Source organism: Melanerpes formicivorus, unplaced genomic scaffold (assembly GCF_026170545.1).
Source record: "Melanerpes formicivorus ecotype bairdi unplaced genomic scaffold, bMelFor1.0.p_v2 SCAF_107, whole genome shotgun sequence".
In the NCBI taxonomy this organism is placed as follows: domain Eukaryota; kingdom Metazoa; phylum Chordata; class Aves; order Piciformes; family Picidae; genus Melanerpes; species Melanerpes formicivorus.
The window spans coordinates 584,272-609,255 of NW_027142459.1; the positions used below are offsets into that span (position 1 = coordinate 584,272).

At 46.0% G+C, this 24,984-nt stretch overlaps 1 protein-coding gene across 3 annotated transcripts in view; it reads left to right on the forward strand.

Moving 5' to 3' along the window:
* Positions 1-24,984, forward strand: part of MDGA2 (MAM domain containing glycosylphosphatidylinositol anchor 2) — a 353,148-nt gene that overhangs the window by 217,822 nt on the left and 110,342 nt on the right. For all 3 annotated transcript variants that reach the window (XM_068166809.1, XM_068166808.1, XM_068166811.1), the window contains exon 7: positions 15,219-15,548. In XM_068166809.1, coding sequence (XP_068022910.1) covers positions 15,219-15,548 — 330 coding nt within the window. The remainder of the gene's footprint in view (positions 1-15,218; positions 15,549-24,984) is intronic.

Consider the following 24,984-nt stretch of genomic DNA (forward strand, 5'->3'; position numbering starts at 1 on the left):
GGTGGACAAGTAGTTCACAATGAGCCAGCAATGCATCCTTGTGACCAAGAAGGCCAAAGGTCTCCTGGAGTGCATGAAGAAGAGTGTGGCCAACAGGTTGAGGGAGGTTCTTCTCCCCCTCTGCTCTTAGTGAGGCCACATCTGGAGTACTGGATCCAGTTCTGGGGTCCCAATTTCAAGAGAGACAGGGAACTACTGGAGAAAGTCCAGTGGAGGCTGCAAATGTGCTGAAGGACCTGGAATACCTTTCTGAGGAGGAAAGGCTCAGAGATTTGGGGTTGTTGAGTCTGGAGAAGAGCAGCCTTAGTGAATTTTCTGAATGCTCAACAAAAGCTAAAGAACTTGTTGAGGGCAAGAAGATGGGGCCAGACTCTTGTCAGTGCTGCCCAGGGACAGGACAAGGGGTACTGGACACAAGCTGGAACAGAAGAGGTTCCCCTTTGTGCCATGGTTTAGTCTGTGGTGACAGGTTGGACTTGATGATCTTTGAGGTCTCTTCCAACCTTGGTGATTCTGTGATTCTGTGGGAAGATAAGGAGAAATTTGTTTGTTGTGAGGGTGCTGGAGCCCTGGAGCAGGCTGCCCAGAGAGGTTGTGGAGTCTCCTTCTCTGGAGAGATTCCAAACCCCCCTTGGACATTGTGATCCTGGGCAAGCTGCTGTGGGTGCCCCTGCTTTAGCAGGAGAGGTTTGGACTGGATGATCTCTATGGGTCACTTCCAACCCTGACAATGCTGTGATTCTGAGAGGAACTCTCCCCAGTTGTTTATGGCTCTCCGGATACCCCCAGGGCCACGGCCAGTTGGTTAGGAGAACTTCGATTGGCCGATGAGCACTGTCAGACTGAATTAATCTACCTGAACCAAAGACTTCATCTGAAACAAATTTTCTCTAATCCATGAATGGTGGTGAAACAGAAACTCCCACACTATAGGAGCTCTGAATAATGGGATGTGATTAATCATCCTCAGGAGAAACTGCAGGATGGGGAGCCAGTGGTGTGAATATTTTATGAGAGCCATAACCCTTGTTCATTTCTTATTGCCCAACACATCATGCTCTTCAGGAAGCCAAGGAATGAGAAGTTATTTCTGTTTCTGGGATCATGAAGTGAGCATTGCATCATCCTAGGACCTCATCAGGAGATGGCCATAGATTCAGTTGTAATGTTGTATTTCCATCTGCATTTTTGATGGCTGGTTTAGGGGTTTTGTTTTCAAGAGGCAGAAGATGTTAGAGGAACCTGCTGTGATTTACAGTGGTGAAGGATAGATATGAGTGAAGCACGTGCTCAGAGCAAGCAAAACGGAGAGTAAAGGCTTTATGTGAAAAGAAATCTCAGTATTGTTATTATGGAATCATACAATTATTTTGTCTGAAATGATCATTGAGTCCAACCATCAACCTGAGACCATCGTGACCATTTAACTGTGTCCCAGAGTGCCATGTCCATACATTTCTTGAACACCTCCAGGGATGGTGACTCTACCACCTCCCTGGGCAACCTATTCAAAATGAGCTAGGAGACAGCACTGGTCAGCCCTAAAGGAAAAAACAAATCCCAAACTCCCTGCAGGTCCAAATTTCATGAGTCACAGAATAATAATAACAATAACGTGCCCTCACATGGTTATTTATAGAAGACCATGCCCATAAGATGCCTAGGAGCTGAAAATTGTGAAATATCATTAAAACATTTGAGGAGACGTTTCTCTTCTTTCCTCTCTGCTGTGTGACCCTGTTAATTCTGAGAGTCACAGAATCCCAGAACAGAAGAAATTGGAAGGGACAGAGGCACCCATAGCAGGTTGCCCAGGATCGCAGTGTCCAGGTGGCTTTGGAATCTCTCCAGAGAAAGAGACTCTACAACCTCTCTGGGCAGCCTGCTCCAGGGCTCCAGCACCCTCACACCAAACAAGTTTGTCCTCATCTTCAGATGGAACCTCCTGGCTTCCAGTTTGTGCCCATTGCTCCTTCTTCTGTCCCTGGGCACCACTGACATTAGTCTGGCCCCATCCTCTTGCCCCGCACAGGTCCTTTAACTCTTGTTGAGCATTGAGAAGCTCTCTGGGGCTGATCTTCTCCAGACTTAACAGCCCCAAGTCTCTCAGCCTTTCCTCTTCACAGAGATGCTCCAGGCCCCTCAACAGCTTTGTGGCCTCCACGGGATTCTCTCCAGTAGTTCCCTGTCCCTCTTGAACCTGGGAGACCAGAACTGGACCCAGTCCTCCAGATGTGACCTCACTATGGCAAAGTAGAGTGGGAGAACTTCCCTTGACCTGCTGGCCACACTCTTCTTCATACACTTCAGGAGACCATTGGCCTTCTTGCCCACAAGGGCACAGTCTTGACTCAGGGGGAATTTGTTGTCCACCAGCACTTCCAAAACCTTATCCATGGAGCTTCTTTCTAGCAGTCTAACCCCTCACCTGTACTGTTGCAGGGGGTTATTCCTCCCCCATAACCAGGAAGAAGCCATAACATGAGGGAATGTCAGCTCCCTTCCAGTCCCAATGCACTGTTACCTGCTGTGATGGACAACTTAATTTTTCTGTTGAAGGGCAGGAATCATCCTGTAAAATGAAATCTTGGCTGATTTATCTTTATTTAAAATGATGCTGAATTTAGTTAAAAATTAAGAGAGGCATTCACATCGGATTTCTTTTGGTTAATATCTTTTTTTCCTCCAGTTTATTGCTTCTCTCAATTCTATTTTTTTTCCTTGGTTGGATTTTTTATTTTTATATCAGCATTTTCACACAGCAGCTGAGGAGCAGAGAGTATTGACTTGAAATAGCAGCTGAGCCCTGCAAAGGAAGCATTTAGTAAATGGAGTTCACATCTTCTGGAAGGGGGACTACCAATCCCAGGATTAGACAATAATCCCCTAATCTTACCTAGAGAGGAATGGACAGTTGTCTCAAAGCATCATCAGGGCTCAGATGAAATTTGTTCCCTTGAGAAATTCACTAGATTTTCATTGTGACTTTGTCTCAACCCAGCACTGTTTGATGTTCCTCACTTCATGGTGGCCACCTTCGCTTCAGCAGCTCATGATATTTTCTTTTGAGCATTTTCTTCCCCTTGTGGTTGTAAGAAGAAATGTTCTGAGGAACAGTTGAGGGAACTGGGGTTGTTTAGTCTGGAGAAAAGGAGTCTGAGAAGAGACCTCTATTCTCCTTCTCCAGGCTGAATAACTCCAACTCTCTCAGCCTGGCCTCACACCAGAGGGCTTCCAGCCCTCCCATCATTGCTGTGGCCTCCTCTGGCCCCACTCCAACAGGTCCACATCTCTCCTGGTCTGTGGACTCCAGAGCTGGCCCCAGCACTGCAGGTTTCTGCAGTCACCATGTGCTGCTGAAGGAGTTATGGGATGGAAATTGTCACCAATGGCCTCAGCACCTTGCTTTCCACTTCTTAGCAAGCAGGATTTATCCAGAAACCTCCTAATATACACAAACATTTAAACCTCAATGATTCAGTCATTGGAATAGGCTGCCCAGGGGGGTGTTCAAGAGGGGACTGGACATGGCACTTGGTGCCATGGTTTAGTCATGAGGTCTGTGGTGACGGGTTGGACTTGATGATCTTTGAGGTCTCTTCCAACCTTGGTGATTCTGTGATTGTGTGGTGGAGGCACCATCCCTGGAGGTGTTTAAAAATTGCTTGGATGTATTGCTGGATATGGCGGTGACTTAGCAGGAGTGATGGGGCTGTGAGCTCTAGACGAGCAGTTGGATGTGATGAGCTCAAAGGTTTCTTCTAGCCTCAATAGTTCTATGATTTTATGATCTCTAAGATCTTTGCCAACCCAAACTATTCTATGATTCTATGTTCTTTGTTTTTCTCTGCTCTTAATTCATTTCCTCCTCTTCCAGAAAGTGTTGGCACAGAAGGAGATGTTTGGTATTAAAATAAATAACAGACTAAAGCTTGCATTTCTTCAAGGAACCCATTTAGTCATCACCATCTTTGGATTCATTTCTTAACATTTTAGTTTTTTTTCTTCTTGGCCTGTACAGTTTAAAAGGAAGTGAAAATCCTTCCAACAAAAGTTGGTTGCTTGCTCATTGACTTGGCTGAACACAGATACTTTGCAAAACAACATACACTATGTAAGGAAGCATCAGGAGAAACTTCTTGAGACCTTCCCATAATGTAGAGAGAAGGGAAAAGGGGGGTGAAAACACAGGTCCTTCTAGTCATACAGAAAACCCAACATTGCTGACTTGGAATGCTGGAGCTGGACAGCATCTCCAATCACCACTCCCACCATCATCTCACTCCCAGCATCTGAACATGAGGAGCAACTTCTTGACTCGGAGGGTGGCAGAGCCCTGCAGAAGGCTGCCCAGAGATTCATCTACTCTGGAGCATTTCCATGCCCACCTGACATTGTAATCCTGGGCAAGCTGCTGTGGGTGACTGTTTTAGCATGGGGGTTGGACTGGATGATCTCCAGAGGTCCCTTCCAGCCTCCAGTTGTGGTTCTGTGATTCTTCCAACCTGAGGATCTCTTGACCTTTGCTGTTGAGGTTATTTTACTCCTTTAAAATTCTCTCTTCAATGTGTATTTGGAGAGCATTAGAGAAATGGTAATATTGGCCTTCTAATCCCTAGGGTGGAAGATGAAAGCGTAGTAATCATAATAGCACACAGATTTTGGGTGACAATTGGAAATGTCAAAAAGAAGCAGGAATCAAGATAATCATATGTCTGCAGCTTCTGGAAAATTACACATTTTCAGCATGACTCAAACTCAGTACTTAGAGTTATGAGAGAACAAATACTCCAAAGACACTGAAAAAGGGAAAATGAAAATAAAAGATGTCTGTAGCTATCATTATAGGGTATGAGCTGGTCAGGCTGGAGAGTTGGGTGGGGAGGAACCTCATGAAGTTCAACGAGGGAAAAGTGTAGAGTCCTGCACCTAGGGAGGAACAGCCCCTGTGCTGGTACAGGAGAGGGGCTGACCTTCTGGAGAGCAGCTCCATGGAGAAGGACCTACGAGGGCTGGTGGATAACAAGTTTACTTTAAGCAAGCAACATGCCTTCATGGCCAATAAGGCAAATGGTCTTCCAGGGATGTATGAAGAATAGAGTGGCTAGCAGGTCAAGGGAGAATCATAGAATTTTTAGGGTTGGAAGGGACCTCAAGGATCATCTAGTTCTAAGCCCCCTGCAATGAGCAGGGACACCTCACACTAGGTCAGGTTGCTCACAGCCACATCCAGCCTGGCCTTAAAAACATCCAGGGATGAGGCTTCTACCACGTCTCTGGGCAACCTGTGCCAATGTCTCACCACCCTCATGGTGAAGAATTTCTTCCTAATATCCAATCTGAATCTACCCATTTCTAGTTTTGCTCCATCCTGCCCAATCCTATCACTCCCTGACACCCTAAAAAGTCCTTCCCCAGCTTTCTTGTAGCCCCCTTAAGATACTGGAAGGCCACAATAAAGTCTCCTCGGAGCCTTCTCTTCTGCAGACTGAGGTTCTCCTCCCCCTCTACTCTGCCCTACTGAGGACATGGATAGATTACTGTGTGCAGTTTTTGGTTCCCCATTTCAAGAGAGACAGGGAACTTCTAGACAGAGTCCAGTGGAGGTTGCAAAGATGCTGAGGGACTTGGAGTGTTTCTGTGAGGAGGAAAGGCTGAGAGACCTGGGGCTGTTGAGCAGCCCCAGAGAGTATCTTCTCAATGCTCAGCAAGAGCTATGGGACTTGTGGAGGACAAGAGGATGGGGACAGTGACGGGACAAGGGGTATTGGACACAAGCTGGAACAGAAGAAGCGAAGAGGTTCCCCCTGAAGATGAGGAGAAACCTTTTTTTGGGAAGGTGCTGGAGCCCTGGAGCAGGCTGCCCAGAGAGATTGTGAAGTCTCCTTCTCTGGAGAGATTCCAAACCCACAGGGACACTGGGGATGTAGGCTAGAAAAGTTGATCTTCCAGCACATCCAGCATGGTGCTACAGCTGTAAGTTCCCAGTGTGCTACCCTAAAAGTTTACAGCTCTGAGAATGAATGTGTAAAGAAGTTGAGGTTCTGAATTTAAGAAGTCCATTTATTTTTATTATCTGCAATAGCAGACCCAGACATATGTGCTCTCTGTCACGCTGGAGTGTTTCATGGATGAGTTCATAAAATGGCTCCATATAAAAATGGAGATGGTTTCCTGTCCCTTCATTAGGACTGCCCAGCATTTTAGTGGGGAGACATTTTATTTTTATGTAAGTTTGCTGCTCTGCAAAACATCAGGTGGTGGCTATTTGGCACCTCATGCTGATGAAGTTCACGGAATCACAGACTACAGTATGATGGAATGAATCTCTGTGGATCATCTAACCAACCCTCCTACTAAAGCAGGAGCACCCACAGCAGCTTGCCCAGGATCACAATGATCAGGTGGCTTTGGAATCTCTGCAGAGAAGGAGACTCCACAACCTCTCTGGGCAGCCTGCTCCAGGCCTCCTGCACCCTCACACCAAACAAGTTTCTCCTCATCCTCAGATAGAACCTCCTGGCTTCCAGTTTGTTCCTGTTGGCCCTTTGTCAGTAACTGAAAAGAGTCTGGCCCCCATCCTCCTGGCCCCCACAGATCCTTTAGCTCTTGCAGAGCACCGAAGAGATCCCCTCTCAGACTTCCCTTCTTCAGGCTCAACAGCCCCAGCTCTCTAACTTTACTCCTCACAGAGATACTCCAGAACCCTCTGCATCTTCATAGCCTCCCTTGGACTCTCTACAGTAGTTCCCCCTCTCTCTGTAACTGGGGAGCCCAGAACTGGACTCTGGACTGTCCTCATGAGACAGAGTGGAGGGGGAAGGAGAACCTCTCTTGATCTGCTGGCTAGCCACACTCTTCTTGATGAACCCAAGATCTATCAGAATGGTTTTCATTTGATCTTTCTGCTTCTAGCCTTTGCCTGGGCTGCTTCAGGGACAAGGAAAGAAATCCTTGTTACTCTTGGGTGGCTAATAACTATTAGCTATTAATGCATTAGAATTTTTTTTTGTGATGTTGTAGTTTAATATTGTATTAGTTCTTGGTGGCCTAACATTATTCTCTCTACAACTTCCTGAAAGAAGGTTGGAGCCAGGTGGTGGGAGTTCTCTTCTCCCAGAGAAGTGACACCACAAGAGCAAATGGCCTCAAGTTTCACCAGGGGACATTTAGGTTGGTCATGAGGAACAAGTTCTTCCCTTAAAGGGCTTTTATGGCCTGGCCCAGGCTGCCCAGGGCAGTGGTGGAATCTCCATCCCTGGAGGGGTTTCAAAACTGTGGAAATGTGAAGCTGAGGGACATGGTTTAGTGCTGACCTGGCAGTGCTGGGTTAAAGGTTGGACTTGATGATCTTAAAGGTCTCTTCCATTGTGCTTCTCCATAATGATGCTTCCCCGCAGGTCACCCTATCACCGTACTGATGGAGGGGGTTCTTCCTACCCACATGCAGGACCCTACACTTACTTTTGAACGTTTAGGCAGCATGACTTTGTCACAGTTATCTTGCAGAGTCCCTTATACTGTATTTAAGCAATTTAAATGTTGAGGTTGGTCACTGGTGGTGCAATCTCTCTAAAAGCTCTGTGAATGTTTCTGTAGTGATGCTGTTTGTTAAAGTTCTCCTTATGACCCAAGCAACTGCACCTTGTCTGAGTACTCTGCAGGCGTGTTTGCTGCTAGCAAGAGTTCTCTGATGTGAAGACATCAAATAGGGCTTTTTGTTGCTAAGGCAGGCGAAGCTGGCACTGTGCAGAGCTTCTGTGTGATGTTATTTGATGTTAGGCTGGCTTTTTAATTCTGATCAAAATGTGCAGACCTCCTTTCAGAGCAGGAAAGTTTTCATATCTCTGCAGTGGAGCAAGCAGATCAGGGCTGACACAGTTGAGCTGCAGGGTAAGAAAACTTCGCTGATCCAGGAGCTGTCACAAAAATGGTTTGGTCCAGTCCTGGTCTGAGCTATCCCAGAACTGGTTCTGGTCAGTGCTGTAAATTCCCATCTCAGTCTCTGGTCACTGAGGCCCTGTCTGAAGGTCAGGGCAGGTTTGTACAGCCAGGGGCTGCTTCTAGCAGGGAGAAGCTGATGGAGAAAGATCCTGCCAAGGGCTGGGCTGCAGAAAGCCTCTGCCTGAGACTTGCTCTTCTGCATGCCAAGGGCACTGACACTACTGTCCCAGAAGGATTCTGTTCTTTGTGCCTTCTATGCTGATCCCTGTGCTCCTGAATCCGGTTCCTGAATCCAGTGCCCATCTGCTGTTGAGTTTAGTCTGGGACTTGCCCAGTGCCTGCCCCCAGCATCATTGGTGCCAGTAGTGCTGACATTGCCATCAAGGGTTGGGTTGGCTTTTGGTTTGTGTCTCTTTGTCTCTATTCCATGGAATCGTTCTTTCCATTCCAGATGATTGAGTTTTCTCTTCCAAGCCATGTTCACTGTTCAACACCAAGTGGTGTTGAAAAAAATGTTCAGGCTGTGAACATGGGCTTCTGTTTGTTACTGAATTTCTCCATGCATCACAGAATAAGGGACCTTAATGATTATCTAGCTCCAACCCCCATGTGTGGACACATGGTTGTGTGTCCATGGCAGTTCTGGGTGTGACAGACAACTGTATTTCATCAGAATGAAGCACAGAATCACAGAATCACCAAGGTTGGAAGAGATCTCAAAGATCATCAAGTCCAACATGTCACCACAGATCTCATGACTAAATCATGGCACCAAGTGCCACATCCAACCTCCTCTTGAACACCTCCAGGGATGGTGATTATCTCCAGGACACTTTGGAGTAGGCTTCTCTTTGTTTGGAATTGATGTGCAGATGGCAAGGATGTCACAATCCAGATAACCTTTCATTATGGAGAGGTAGTAGCTACAAACTTTCATCCACTGAGTGTGGTTTCCCTCTTTGCTTGAGAACTGGGCCAGAAGAAGGTAACATGGAGTTATTTTCTTATTTTCATTTTTAAGGGTTTTGGGTTGGTGTTGGTGTTGTTTTGTGGGGGTTTTTTGGTTGGCCAAAGCAACTTTTGCAGTGTTTCTTAGACCCAAAATAATGTTCAAAACCACATTTTGATGTAACAGAGTTAAATTTAACAGATCACCCTGTGGTATTTGCCAGTGAGAGATATTTTGGACAGTTGTTAAATTGTCTGTGCTCAACTTAGCTCTTTGATAAGATAGTTTGAGGCAATATCCTGTAGAATATTGATGACAAGGCAACTTTGCTCCCCACAGCCACAATAAAAAGAGACTTTAAATTTCTTTAGATCTCATGATAGGGACTTTATTTTTCTTCCCTTGATTTGATAGACTTAGGCATGTTAATGAAGAGAGAAACATCACAGAGGGATTTCCATGCATCTTTCTATAGTGGGAATACATTAAAGAATGGAATCATAGAATGGTTTGGACTGGAAAAGTCATTAAGGATCGTCTAGTTGCAGCCCCCTCGTCGTGGGTAGGAGACCTTCCACTAGACTAGGTTGCTCAACGCCTCATCCAACCTGGCCTTGAACACTTCCAGGGATGAAGCATCCACAACTTCCCTGGGCAACCTGTTACAGTGTCTCACCACCCTCACTATAAAGAATTTCTTCCTAATCTCCAGTCTAAATCTCCCTTCTTCTATCACAAAACCATTTTCCCTCATCCTAGCGCTACAAGCTCTTGTCAAAAGTCCCTCCCCATTTTTCTTGTAACCCCCTTCAGGTGCTGAAAAGCCACTATAAGGTCTCCCCAGAGCCTTCTCTTCTCCAGAATGAGCAGACCCTATTCCCTCATCCCAAATAAAAAAAAATATTACTTTTTATTTATTATAGAAATACATTTATGCTGGGTGAAGTGCAACAAAGGTGTTGAGTGTCTGGAGCACATGTTTTGTGAGAAGTAGCTGAGGTAACTGAGATTGTTCAGCCTGGAGAAAAGGCGGGAGACCTTCTGGCTATCTACAGCTCCCTGAAAGGAGGATGGGACCAGGTGAGGGTTGGTATCCCCTCCCATGGAACAAGTGACAGGACAAAAGGAGATGGCCCCAAGTTGCACCAGGTTTAGGTTGGATGTGAGGAAGAATTTCTTCCTCAAAAGCATTGTCAAGGTCTCTAACAGGCTGCCCAGGGCAGTGGTGAAGTCCTCATCCCTGGAAGGGTGTCAAAGCTGTATAGATATGGTGCTGAGGGCCATGGTTTAGTGGTGACCTGGCATCACTGGGGTAACAGTTGGACTTGATGGTCTTAAAAGCCTTTTCTAACCCAACTGATTCTGAAGTTAGTGGCATATAGCCTAGAGCTTGAGGTTCTCTGCACTGAATCTTGGCTTGCAGACACTACTGTAACATCAGCCACAAGAAAGGACAGATGAAAGCTATTGTCAGTTCTCCGTTAGACTTTGTTGTTCCTTTATAGGAATGAGGAACTGCTGAAAAGGCCTTTGTCAGCCCTCAAAGCAAAGGAAAAGAATTCAGAAGTAAAAATAATTTATTGAGGTTATCAGCAACTAATTCTGGTTGAAACGTGCTGCTCATTGTGCCTTCAGAGTTGTTTGGTGTTTGGGTTTTTTTTCTTTTCCTTTCTCTGTTTCCCTGTCTGAACATGATTTGCATAATATGCTTGCTGGGTTTTGTGTGTGTAAGCATTGTCTGCTCTCCCATTCTCCAAGGAGAAAGAAAAAAAAGAGAGTAGAGCTCATGTTTCAAAGTTCCTTGCTGTGGCAGCTTCCAGTTGTCACATGAGGCGTAATTCATCCTCTGGAATCAAAGTGAATGTTGGAGAATGAGCTGAAGATCTTAGAAGGGAATGAGAGATGCTCAAGAAAGACCAGAGGATTTTTGTGCAAAATCATGATAAAAGTCAAAAGCCTTGCTTAAATAGATGAATTAATAACAAATTCTTTAGAATACATCCAAAATTTGGACTCTTGACTACACAAACTAGAGAGTAGCACCCAGAAAAGAAAAAAAGAAAGGCACTTTTCATGTCATTCCTGAGCAGCACAACAAATACAATCATTTTATGTTCTCTGATTGAAAGGGTTGGCTCAATGGAAGAACCCAGGCAACCAGCACCAGAACAAGAGGACACAGTCTCAAGCTGCACCAGGGGAGGTTCAGACTGGATTGTAGGAGGAAATTCTACACAGGGTGATTGGCCATTGGAATGGGCTGCCCAAGGAGGTGGTGGAATCACCATCATTGGAGGTGTTCAGGAGGAGACTTGATGGGATGCTTGGTGCCATGGTTTAGTTGATTAGGTGGTGTTGGATGATGGATTGGACTCAATGATCTTGAAGGTCTCTTCCAACCTGGTCTGGTCTGGTCTATTCTATTCTATTCTATTCTTTCTCACGCAACATGTGAGGAGGTGTCCACAAGTAGTCAGACTTTGTGCTGCTTTCTCCCACATTGGAAAAAACTGCTTCATTATTAATTAAATGCTAATTTAATTCTTTTCAAAAGTTGGGAAAGTGCTAATTCAGCTTGGTGTTTCCCAACTCCAAAGAGCTGTTTTGTTCAAGGAGCTCCCGAGGAAACAAAATTGAGTCCCAATTAGCATTTTTACTGCTTGTAGAGACGTAAGGAGCTGATGGACTGTGCTTCCATAGGGTGCTTGTAGCCTCGTACATCCATTCCCATTTGGTGTGGTTACAGTTTTCACACACAGCAAGGGAAAAACACTCGTTACCCTAAGAATGGGATCTGAGACTGCACTTTGAATTCTGGGTCCAGTTTTGGGACCCTCACTCCAAGAAGGACAAGGAGGTACTGGAGCATGTCCAGAGAAGGGTAACAAAGCTGGTGAAGGTTCAGGAGGATAGATCTGGTGAGGACCAGCAGAGGGAACTGGGATTGTTCAGCCTGGAGAACAGGAGCCTCTACAACTCTCTGAAACCCCAGGTGGGGGTTGGTCTCTCCTCCCTAGTATCAGGTGATAAAATGAGAGGAAATGACCTGAAATTGTGCCAGGGGAGGTTTAGGTTGGATATTAGGAAAAAAATGTCTTTGCTGAAAGAGTGATCATGCATTGGAAGAGGCTGCCCAGGGAGGTGGTGGAGTCACCATCCCTGGAGGTGTTCAAGAAATGTGTGGACATGGCACTTTGGGATGTGGTGGTGTTGGTTTGACTTGATGATATTAGAAGTCTTTTCCAACCAAAACAATTGTAGGAAGCATGGACCATCCCCTCTAACATTCAACTAGGCTCTGTGGGAGTTCCACATGTTTGTCCTCTGATGCTTGCTTTGAACCTGGGTATTTGTTTGTAACATTTCTGCTGGGTATTCACATTGTGGGACTTTCCAGTTGGATGTCACATATATAACCATCCATCCAGACTTATGCACACAGATAGCAGGGGGATAGGGATCTTGGGATTGTATAAGTAGCATTTTATATTCAACACAGCAAAATATATGTGTGTTTGGAAGACTTAATGGCTGATGCAGAAACACTATTGCTGAAGTAAGTATCATGCAAACACTGCTTGAGAGCAATCACTTTATTGATGTAAATGGTGATGGTTTCTGGATGATTTTATGCTCATTTAAAGAGCAACAAGAAGCATCAGATAAGAGAGTTGCAGTAGAATTTTACTCTCGTGCAGTAGATCTGATAGTAAAAGATGTTGGTTTCACTGGGAAGATAGTGGGAACCTGCTTTATCAGGAGGGTTGGACTCGATCATAGAATCTTGTGGTTTGGGTTGGAAGGGACCTTGAAAGTTCATCTAGTTCCAGCCCTCCTGCAATGCACAGGGCCACCTCACACTAGACCACAGCACTCAAGGCCTCAGCCAGCCTGGTTTTAAACACTTCCAGGGAGGAGGCATCCACAACCTCCCTGGGCAACCAGTTCCAGTGTCTCACCACTCCCTCTGTAAAGAATTTCTTCCTAATTTCCAATCTAAATCCAGTTCAAAGCCATTGCATCTTTCCTATCACTACAAGCCCTTGTGAAAAGTCCCTCCCCAGCTTTCTTGTAGCCCTTCAGGCACTGGAAGGCCACTACAAGGTCTCCCCGGGGTCTATTCTTCTCTGATCTCTGGAGGTCCCTTTCAAGCCCCACCATTCTGTGATTCTGTGAAATAATAGTTTTCAAGTTGCTGTGTCTCTACGTGAGTGTAGGACACTCCTGAGCACTGAGTCAGCCTTTGAGAGGGCCTCAAAAATCTCCTCTGCATCTGAGTGCTTATGTGAAATCCTGAGACTTCCTGATCTGTGCTTTGCTGTGGGTTAGAGGTTTAATTTAATTTGTATTCCAGGCATGGATAGCCTTGGATGCAGACACAGATTGTTGGGATACACTGTGCCTCTCTAAATTATAATATTCTTCATAGAATCACTAAGGTTGGAAAAGACCTCTAAGATCATCAGGTCTAACCTTCTAACCAACACCTCCATGATGATGTCCCAGAGTGCCACATCTTCCAACCTTGGTGATTCTGTGATTCCTTCAGCTGTGTGTGCAACCTTCAGCCTCAGGTTTCTTCTGAGTATGAAAAGGGTTATCTTCATCTGATAATGCCTGGCTGAGGAAATGCAACCAAGAGGACTGTGGTGATAGAATCATAGAATCATTTTGGTGAAGAGAGACCTTTAAGCCCATCAAGTTCAACTTTTAATCCAGGTCATCACTAAACCATGTCCCTCAGCACCACATCTAAATATGTTTTAGATCCTGCCAGGGATGGTGAGTGACTCTCCTGCATGGTTGCATCTCAGAAGAGCATTTTTTGGCCTTTTTCTATTGACCATCACCTAAAAACATACTTTCATCCCCCTCAACTTTCAGAGCTGGCAGCAGTTTTTTCACCTGGACCATGCATCTCAGTCAGCTGCTGCTGCTCAGCTGTTAGGTGGGATAAGGCATCCAGCCTCCAGGCAGCCCTGGAGATGGAGAACAGTGTGCAAACTGGGGCAGACTGTAGCCTCAGGCATCTGCTTACCTCCTCTCACTTAAGCAGCTGGCACAAACCTGTTTTGCATGGCATGTTTGTTTTCACATAGATTGGAGATGACACTGTTGGTTGTATTAGTGATGTTAGGTTGATACCTCTATTTTCTAGTCTCCCAGTGTTCTGATAGCAGGGGGGTGAAGAAGGGCTTGTAAACACCTCCAGAAACAGCTAACAAACATGGAAGGTTCATGAATTATTTTAGTTACTCTGGATTAGCAGCAGCTTAGATTTTGGTGCTCTGACTTCCCTCTTGTTCATTTTGGAGATGACAAGTACTTCAGTGGTGTCCACTGTGTGATAATAATTGATCAAGATTTGATCCTACAAAAAAAAATTGGCCACATTCTAAATGTGTTCATTTGCAGCTTCGGTGATCTTCCAAGCATCACAGAATGGTTTGGGTTGGAAGGAACCTTTAAAGTTCATCTAGTCCAACCCTTCTGCAGTGAATAGCAACACTTTTAACTAGATCCAGTTGCTCAGCACCTTCAGCTAGATCAGGTTGCCTAGAGTCCCAGACCACTCTGGTCCTAGAGTCCACCACTCTGATGTGGAGTGGTTCCAGGGATGGGGCATCTACCATCTCTCTGGGCAACTTGGGCCAGGGTCTCACTATCCTCAGTGCGAAAAAAGTTCTTCCTTCTCTCCAGCCTAAATCTCTCTCTTTTAGTTTAAAACCATCAGCCCTTGTCAAAGAATCAGAAAATCATAGAACTGTTGAGGTTGGAAGAGACCTTTGAGATCATCAAGTCCAGCTGCTTGGCTAGAGCTCACAATCCCACCACTGTGACTAAGTCACTGACACTAAACCCTACTTAAAAGATGCATGTCTCTTAAATGCCTCCAGGGATGGTGCCTAGCTAGGAAGCTTGTTCTAGTACCTGGGAACCTTTGCTGTGAGGATTTCTTTCCTTATGTCCAACCTGAACTTACCTGGCACAACTTCAGGCCATTTCCTCTTGTCCTGTCACTAGTTGCATGCGAGGAGAGACCAGTTCCCTGGTTCTAACTTCCTTTCAGGGAGCTGTAGAGAGCCAGAAGGTCTCCCCTCAGCCTCCTCTTCTGAAGATTAAATAAGCCCAGTTCCCTCAGCTGCTCCCTATAAGACTCGTGTTCAAGGCCATTCACCAGATTGCTTGCTCTGGATTGCTAAACTCATACATAGTCATAAAGTGGAGTGTAGGCATAAAAACAGTCTTGGCAAAATCTGAATATGCAAAGTGTGTGCTTTATTACAGCAAACTTGGATTATTTTATATTTTTGACATTTTTCAGCTTTAAAAAAAGGACGCTTCTGGATCACACCTGACCCATACCACAAAGATGACAACATCCAGATTGGGCGAGAGGTGAAAATCTCCTGCCAGGTGGAAGCCATCCCTTCAGAAGAGCTGATGTTCAGCTGGTTTAAAAATGGACGTCCCCTGAGAAGCTCTGAGAGGATGGTCATCACACAGACTGATCCTGATGTTTCACCTGGCACCACAAACCTGGACATCATTGACTTAAAGTTCACTGACTTTGGGACATACACATGTGTGGCGTCGCTGAAGGGAGGTGGAATATCAGATATCAGCATTGATGTCAACATCTCCAGCAGTACAGGTAAGGAGGTTGCCTTTGGTGTCAGTTTAAGTTGGATACAGTCAAGATGTGGCTTTCCTTGACTCAAGGATACAAGGCATACACACAGAGCACTTCTCATCATGAGGGTATCGTAGACTCATAGAATGGTTTGGGTTTGAAGGAACCTCTAAAACTCATCCAGTCCAACCCCTCTGCAGTCTTCAGGGATATCTGCAACTCAAGCAGCTTGCTCAGAGGCCCACACAACCTGACCTGGGATGGTTCTGGGATGGAGGCATAGAATCATAGAATTGCTTGGGTTGGAAAAGACCTACAATCACTGAGTCTAACCTCAAGCCAACACCACCATGGACATTAAACCATGTCCCAAAGTGCCATGCCCACATGCTTCTTGAACACCTCCAGGGATGGTGATTCCACCACCTCCCTGAGCCACTGGGACAGGGTTTCACCAGTCTCAGCATAAAGCCTTCCTTAAATACTCAGCAGGTCCTAGACCAGTGGCAGAATTGTTTTGATTAAAGGTCAGAAACTTGAGTAAGTGGCACATGGTGCACTCTCCCAAGAAGACACTAATATCCAATTTACCCAGACATGTCCTTTTTTACTGTCAGAAAATTTATTGCTTCTATAAAAGGACTTTGGCCTTCATTTAGGACTTTGGGGCATTCAGCATTGTGGAAAAAAAAAAAAACAAGCAGTAGGAAGATACAAGGAGAGAAAGGATGGTGTTTTATGTTAACCAAACTGAATCACAGAATTGCAGAATGATAGAGAACATCATGTCCAACCACCCTGTCAAGGCAGGCTCACCTAGAAAAGGAACAGGTCTGGGTGAGTATCAAATATATCCAGAGGTGGAGACTCCACCACCTTTCTGGGAAGCCTTTTCTAGTGTTCCATCACCCTTAAATTAAACAAGTTCCTCTTCATGTTTCGATGGAATTTCTTATGTTTAATTTTGTGCCTTGTTAACCCTTGTCCTGTCCTTGGGAACCACTGAAAAGGCTGGGCCCATCCTCCTCTTCATCTAATTGGACAGCAGGTGCTGAGGAAGCATCTCTGTTTTCTTAAAGATAGAATGATGGTTCACCGTGCTACTGCCAAGAAGCAAAAGGCTGAAGGGCTCTATTAAGTGTATTTCCAGATCAGCGATAGAAAAGTTTCTCTTTCACGGCTGGAGCCATGGCTAATAATTTAACTGATAATACAGAGCAGGGATAGAGTACGAATATGTCACACAATAGTGGAAATACAGAATTGTCTTTACTAGAAGAGACTTTTGAAATCAAGTCCAACCATTAACCCAGCACTGTCAGTTCACCACTAAACAAGGTCACTCAGCACCACATCTGCGCCTCTCTTCAGTCCCTCCAGGGATGGAGACTCCACCACCTCCCTGTGCACCCTGTTCCAATGCCTGACCACTCTGTCAGCAAAGACATTTTTCCTAATATCCAACCTAAAGCTCCCCTGGCACAACTTCAAGCCATTTCCTCTCATTCTATCTCCTCATACTTGGGAGGGGAGATCAACTCCCAGCTCTATCCAACCTCCTTTTCCTGGAGCTATAGACAGCAGTGAGGTCTTCCCTTAGCCTCCTCTTCTCCAGTTGCTGAGAGCTGATGTGGAACTAACAGATATTTTTGATTTTCATCCCAATAGTTGTCTTTAATATCTAATCCATGTAAATAAAATGATCCAGAAAACACTGGGGGGGACAGGGGGGCAGACAGGGGGCGAAAAAAAGAGTTGCAATCACAAAAAGGAGGGAGTTAGTGCTGGTGGATTTCTGGAGAGAAGGATAACAAAAAAAAGGGCATTTTTGTTTTCAGAACCTATTTTATGTTGAAATAGAGGGGGAAGTTGTGTGGATCTTATCTCTATTCTCCCTCCTGTCTTTCATATGAACAGTTGCTGTGTTTCTCAGATCCTGCTTGTTACCCACTGGGGATCGACGTTTAGAAGTAAGACAACAAAGAACACACTGGAAAACATTTTTCTAGCATGGAAGAAAGATGTTTAATAGGCATCTACTGACCCCTTTTTACCAAACACATTCAAGTTTATGCTTTCTGCTTTTGCAGAAAGATTAAAAGCACACTTTTGCCTCAAAGAGAACATCCATAGCTCTCTTCTCCAAATTTTACACCATCAGAACTGCTTTGCAATTAGATGTCCCTACTCACCACAGGGGGGCTGGACAGGATGACTCTAGAGGGTGCCTTCCAACTAGGATTCAATATCACATCTAAATAATCCCTCTTGATACTGTTTCATGATAAATTATTGGTTAGATTCATGTAATCACAAAATGGTTTGTGTTGGAAGGGACCTTAAAGATCAGTCAGTTCTAACCCCGCCTGCCATGGGCAGGGACACCTTCCACTAGACCAGGTTGTCCAAGGCCTCATCCAACCTGGCCTTGAACACCTCCTGGGAAATTAGAATACAAGAGCCTGCCCAACACATGGCCCTGAACACAAGGAGGACATGGATCTGATGGAACAGGTCCAGAGGAGGCCACAAAATGATCAGAGGGCTGAAGCCTAACAAAGACAGGCTGGGAAAGTTAGGATTGGTCATCCTGGAGAAGAGAAGGCTCCACAGAGACCTTCTGGTAGCCTTCAAGTACCTGAAGGGAGTCTACAAGAAAGCTGGGGAAGGGCTGTTTCCAAGGTTATGTGATGACAGGATGAGGAACGGTGGTTTGAAACTAGAACAGAGTAGATTTAGATTGGACATTAAGAAGAAGTTCTTTAGTATGGGGGCAGTGGAACACTGGAATGGATTATGTGGGAAGGTGGTGGAGACCTCATGCCTGGAAATGTTCAGGGTTGGACTTAATGGGGCTCTAAGCAACCTGCTGTAGTTGGACATGTCCTTGCTGGCTGCAAGGATTTAGCCAAGATGAACTTTAAAGGTCCCTTCCAACCCAAGGCATTCTATGATTCAATATCCTGCTAGAAACATAGATCCCATCTGATCACCACTTTGCTTCAGACATCAGTCTGGGTGGTTTGGCCACTTAAAGGATTTGACAAAGAATATTATTTACACAGAGACAGGGAGACAAGACAGGCCTGAGCTGGGGTTTAAATAAGAGCTAGGAAGTAAAGCTATGTGCTTGAGATAGTGGCCACAGAAGCAAAATGGACACACATGGAGATTCCAAACTTGATACCTGTGCCCAGTATCAGGACAAGGGGCAACAGAAACAAACCAGAACCCAGAAGATTCCATCTGAAGGTGAGGAGAAACTTCTTTGTTGTGAGGGTGTTGGAACCCTGGAGCAGGCTGCCCAGAGAGGTTGTGGAGTCTCCTTCTCTGCAGAGATTCCAAAGCCACCTGATCATTGTGATGCTGGGCAAGCTGCTGTGGGTGCCCCTGCTTTAGCAAAGGGGTTGGACTGGATGATCTCCAGAGGTCCCTTCCAAACCCCACCATGATGGGATTCTGTGTCTCAAATTTGGGGCCAACCTTTTTTTTAATTTTAAAAGAACTTCTGTCTCTTTTTCTGAGTTCCTTACCCAGTGAAGTGGAAGATGAAATGGTTTCAGTGGGCTTTTGAAGGTCATCACTGATTCATCAGTAATTGCTGTGGTAATTAGGAACATAAGGCCTAGGCACAATCATATCTTTCCAAATGCCAGGGTTTGCACTGGTGTATCAATGTTGTGTGGTGCCTGTCTGCTCATTTGGAGTAGAATTGTCTCTTTCTGAGATTAACAAAGTTCCTGCAGATACCTCACAGATATTACATAGGTCCTGCAGGATATTCTGCAGTCAGATTCTGCCTTTCCTCTTCCCTTGCCAGGCAGCATAATGTTCTCTAGACACCAGAACGAACATAAATCCCCTGCAGACAGACCAGAGAATGGTGCAACAGACTGGAAGTCAAGTAGTTGTCATCTCTCCAACTCTCTCTTCTCATTGCTCTTTATATTTAGAGCTTTGTTATATGAACAAGGCCTCCTAATTTGCCCCCCAAAAGTCAGCCTTGGTGGCTGGAAAACCTTCCCTGACAAACTGTAGGTAGGATAAGAGGCTCCAGGAGAACCAGCTTAGATTCTTCCCCCACTCTTTTTATGTTCCTAAGTCAAAACTAGCTTGGAAACATGTTGTAGGCACCAGATCACACTTGATTTCTCAGGCAGAAATACAGCATAGCATCATGTTCTTATGATCTTCTTCTCATCAACATCCTGGGTACAACAGATTGCCCAGAGATGTGGTGAAGGCCTCATCCTTGGAGACATTCAAGGTCAGACTCAGTGAAGCCCTGAGCAATCTGCTGTAGTTGGAGATGACCCTACTGACTGCAGGGGGCTTGGACAAGAAGACCTTTGAGGATCCCTTTTAACTGAAGCAATTCTGTGATTGCTTCTGGAGTCAACACTCACAGGAAAGAAGGCAGGCATTTAGGTCTTCCAGCAGATAGGAAAGGGATATGTGGCAATGCAAGCAACATGCCAGCCTCCTGGCACGCTCAGCACTGCACTTATCAGGAGTGTTTCTTTCCTTGACATGTTGTGCTTTCAGCATGAAAGGCAGAGATTTATGTCCTGAGTATCTTCTATAAACAGACCTGAAGTAATCCCCTCAGCAGCCTTCCACCACCACCCCACCCCTTTCCACATCTCCATAAAGTAGGTCACTGAATAGTGGGGGAAAAGAAGAAAAAATACTCAAAATGTTGAATATTTGCCCTGTAAAAGCCCTGTCATGCAGAAAATCAACCCTGGGCAAATGTTTCTGAGACATAGGATGGCTCTTCTTGTTCTTTTTGTGGACATCTCATGGGGATTGTGAAGGCAGATGATGTTCAACAGCAACAACCCCCCGAACCCAGTTAAACAGACTCAGGGGGAGCAAAAAGAGAGAGGTGGATCAGGACAGTGTGTTGGTCATTGTAACAGGTTTTCTGCCTTAAATATTGTGTTCAAAGTCTGAAGAATAAGGCTTTGGGTGATGTATGGCCTACTCAGTCCAAAAGGGGTCCTCCTACTGTATCTTCATTCTCCTAAAATCAGTGCCAGCACAGTAGGATATGTCACATCTGCCCCTTCTGGCATCTTCCCTTTACATCTTCCCCCTCAAGGTGGAGTTGAGCAGTGAAGTGAGTTCTTATTTCAAGGGGGTTGTTTTACTTCATTCTCTGAATTGCTGCTTGAAGAGTGGAGGGAGGAGATGGCTGATACTCCCAGGAGGGAGGTGCTGGTGGCCCTTCTTTTCCTACCGTATTCCATTGTGGTGTTTCATTCCTGCCCGGTGTGGGCACAACTAAGATCATAAAATGGATTGGGTGGGAAGGCACCTTTCAAGGTCATCTAGTCCAACCTCCCTGCAATCAGCAGGGACATCTGCAACTGGAGCAGGTTGCTCAGAGCCCCTAACAACCTGACCTGAAATGGTTCCAGAGATGGGACATCTACCTCTTCTCTGGGCAACGTGGACCAGGGTCTCACCACCCTCAGTGGGAAAGAGTTCATCCTTCCCTCCAGCCTGAATCTCCGTCTTTTAGTTTCAAGCCATCACCCCTTGTCCTGGCACAGCAGGTCCTGCTCAAAACTCTGTCCTCATCTTTCTAATTAGCCCCTATAAGCACTGAAAGGTCTCTCTGGAGCCTTCTCATCTCCAGGCTGAATAGCCCAAACTCTCTCTCAGTCAGGCTTCCTATCATTGCTGTGGCCTTCACTGGCCCCAATCCTGGATCAGCCCAGGATGCAGCTGGCTGTGAGGACACAGTGCTGCCTCACATCCAGCTTTGCCCCCACCAGCACCCCCAAGTACTCCTCCACAGGACTGCTCTCCAGCCCTTCAGCTGCCAGCTTGATACTGGGGGTTGCCCTGACTCAAGAGCAAGACCTTGCACTTAGCCTTGTTGAACATCATGAGGCTTACACTGATCCCTTTGGCTGACATCTCATCCCTCAGATTTATCAACCTCAAAAATGTGTCAAACCAGACAAAGGTATCAGCCAAATTCCTCATCTGTGGGTGAACTTGAAGATGTTCTGAATGTGTTGCACTCTGTATACCCTAGGGTATGCACATTCCAGAGGGGATGTGATATTTAGGCATCAGCACAGGGCAGACTGGTGGCCTCTGGATCTCCTGTTCCACTTCCAAGGCTGCTCATGTTGATAGATTTGGTTGGTTTTACTTCCAGAGACTGTTTCTGAAGAGCATAGCCAGCAGGTTGAGGGAGGTGATTCTCCCCCTCTACTCCGCTCTGGTGAGACCCCACCTGGAGTCTCCATCCAGTTCTGGAGCCCTTACTATGGGAAGGATCTGGAGGTGCTGGAAGGTGTCCAGAGAAGGGCACCCAAGGATGATCAGAGGGGTGGAGCTCCTCTGCTGTGAGGACAGACCAAATGAGTTGAAGCTGTTTAGTGTGGAGAACAGAAGGCTCCAAGGAGACCTTATTGTGGCCTTCCACTATCTGAAGGTGACCTACAAGAAAGCTGGGGAGGGACTTTTTAGGGTGAGACACTAGAACAGGCTGCCCAGGCAGGTGGTGGAAGCCTCACCCCTGGAGATTTTTAAGGCCAGGTTGGATGTGGCTGTGAGCAACCTGATGTAGTGTGAGGTGTCCCTGGCCATGGCAGGGGGGTTAGAACTGGATGATCCTTGAGGTCCCTTCCAACCCCAACAATTCTATGACTCTGTGATAGTGGAGAGATCATCAATGCTGTTCCTACCTAACCGGGGGGCCACCAGGCCCCCCGGCCTTTGTTGTCACCACCACCATCACCCAGTGTGCACCATGGGCACTCACCAGTGATGAGAGGAGGATCCTCCAGCCCAGAAGGGCTCAGCTTGGGGCTCCTGCCTTTACTGGTGGGGATTAAATAGGGCAGTGGGTGGGGAAGGTCAAGTGGCCACACCTGAGGTGGGAGGAGACTCCAACAGAGCCCAGGTGTTCTGGGTTTTGAGAAGAGAAAGGGGGAAAATGGGGCTGGTGAGGGACTTTTAGGGTGTCAGGTAATGACAGGATTAGGGGCAATGGAAAAATAATAGAAATGGGTAGATGCTGTGATTCAAACAAGTGTAAATGAGGCTCTATCCTCCTTGCAGGATGATGAGGACTTCCTTGTTAAGCTAATCAGCTGTCTCTGAAACAATGAATTAATTAAACATCCAGGGTGATGTGTTAGGACATGTGGCCTTGGTCTATTTGTGAAATGTGTGTCCTCTGGTCATCTTGTCTCCCTTTGATGTTACATTATGGAGACCTTCATTCTCATTCTCAGTGTTTATTGAAATCACACCAGTGGCTCTTTGCATGATGAAGAAAATGGGGTTTGGGAGATAATTAGTAGACCAATTATGATATATTTGTAAACCCTAAGCACTGTTCAGGGTGGCCATTTGCACAAAACCCTCGTGAGATACCAGTAAATGGATAGACGTGGCCTTACGGCAGTAAATTGATTGGGTTGTTTCTGAGCCATTATCTTTGGGATTTATCTCTGACAGAAAGAGGTGACCAGAAGGGAGAGAGAAATGCTGGATTTTGTTCAAGAGCTTTTCCTTTTTATTTCCATGTGCAGAGAATGTTTTCTTTTTCTGTTTCTGGGAGCTGCTGTCCCTTCCCATCACATCTCTTGGAAACCTCCTTGGCTTCCTGCTCCTGCAAGGATGGGGGTGAGGATGGGTAACCTCCTGTTCTGCAAGCCCTTCTCTCCCCAGCATTGGGTTCCTGGTGAAGGATCTGTAGAACAGGTCTGGTGTGGAGCAGCTGAGGTAACTGGGGCTATTTAGTCTGGAGAAAAATAGGTTGAGAGGAGACCTCATCACTCTCTACAGCTCCCTGAAAGGAGGCTGGAGTGAGGTGGGGCTTGGTCTCTTCTCCCTGCTATCAGGTGGTAGAATGAGAGGAAATAGCCTGAAGTTGTGCCAGGGGAAGTTTAGGTTGGATATTAGGAAAAATTTCTTTCCAGAAGGAGTGGTCAGGCATTGGAATAGGCTGCCCAGGGAGGTGGTGGAGTCACCATTCCTGGAAGTGTTCAAGAAATGTGTGGGCATAGCACTTGGGGACATGGTTTAATGGCCATGGTGGTGTTGGGTGGATAGTTGGACTCAATGGTCTTAGAGAGCTTTTCCAGGTGAAACAATTCTATGATTCTGTGACTTAGACATCCTCTTTATTGGCCATGTATTGCAGAGTCTGTTTTATCATAGAATCATGGAATGGTTTGGGTTGGAAGGGACCTTAAAGATCATCTAGTTCCAACCCCCGGCCATAGGCAAGCATACCCTCCACTAGACCAGTTTGCCCAAAGCCCCATCCAGCCTGGCCTTGACCACCTTCCAGAAGGGGGCATCCAAGACCCAAGCAATCTATTCCAGTGTCTCAGCACCATTTTCACTGTGTTTCTTCCTAATATCCAGTCTAAATCTCCCATCTTCCAGCTCTTTTATTCTTCTCTGGAGGGCTGTGGAATCAGCTTATCATCTAATGTTGCATATGGCTCATGGAGCTCCTCAGCATGACTCCTGTGAGATCACTGAAAGCTAATTTGGCTAATTTGCTGCTGGCTGTGAATGTTCTGGGTTTAAAATTTGTCTCTTCAGAGGCTGGTGGTGTTTTACAGTGTTACCAGAGAGTCATTTTGCCTGGAAAACACCTTTAAGATCAGCAAGTCCAACCATTAACCCAACACTGCCGGGTCACCGCTAAACCATGTATCTCCAGTAACACTCAGAAAGGTCTAATCTCATTTCTTGGCTCTAGTAACACTCAGACACATCTGCCTCAGGAGCAGTTTAGCACAAAAAAAGAAAAAAAAAAAAAAGAAAGAGAACATGAGTACAGTGATAGCTTCTGCCATCTGACATTAGAATCATAGAATCAACAAGGTTGGAAGAGACCTCAAAGATCATCAAGTCCAACCTGTCACCACAGACCTCATGCCCACTAGACCATGGCACCAAGTGCCACATCCAGTCTCTTCCTAAACACCTCCAGGGATGGTGACTCCACCACCTCCCTGGGCAGCACATTCCAATGGCTAACAACTCTCTCTGTGAAGAACTTTCTCCTCACCTCCAGCCTAAACCTCCCCTGGTGCAGCTTGAGACTGTGTCCTCTTGTTCTGGTGCTGGTTGCCTGGGAGGAGAGACCAACCCCCTCCTGGCTACAACCTCCCTTCAGGTAGTTGTAGAGAGCAATAAGGTCTCCCCTGAGCCTCCTCTTCTTCAGGCTAAACAATCCCAGCTCCCTCAGCCTCTCCTCATAGGGCTTGTGCTCAAGGCCTCTCCCCAGCCTCGTTGCCCTTCTCTGGACATGTTCAAGTGTCTCAATGTCCTTCTTAGACTGGGGGGCCCAGAACTAGACACAGGACTCAAGGTGTGGCCTAACCAGTGCTGAGTCCAGGGGCACAATGACTTCCCTGCTCCTGCTGGCCACACTGTTCTTGATGCAGGCCAGGATGCCATTGGCCTTCTT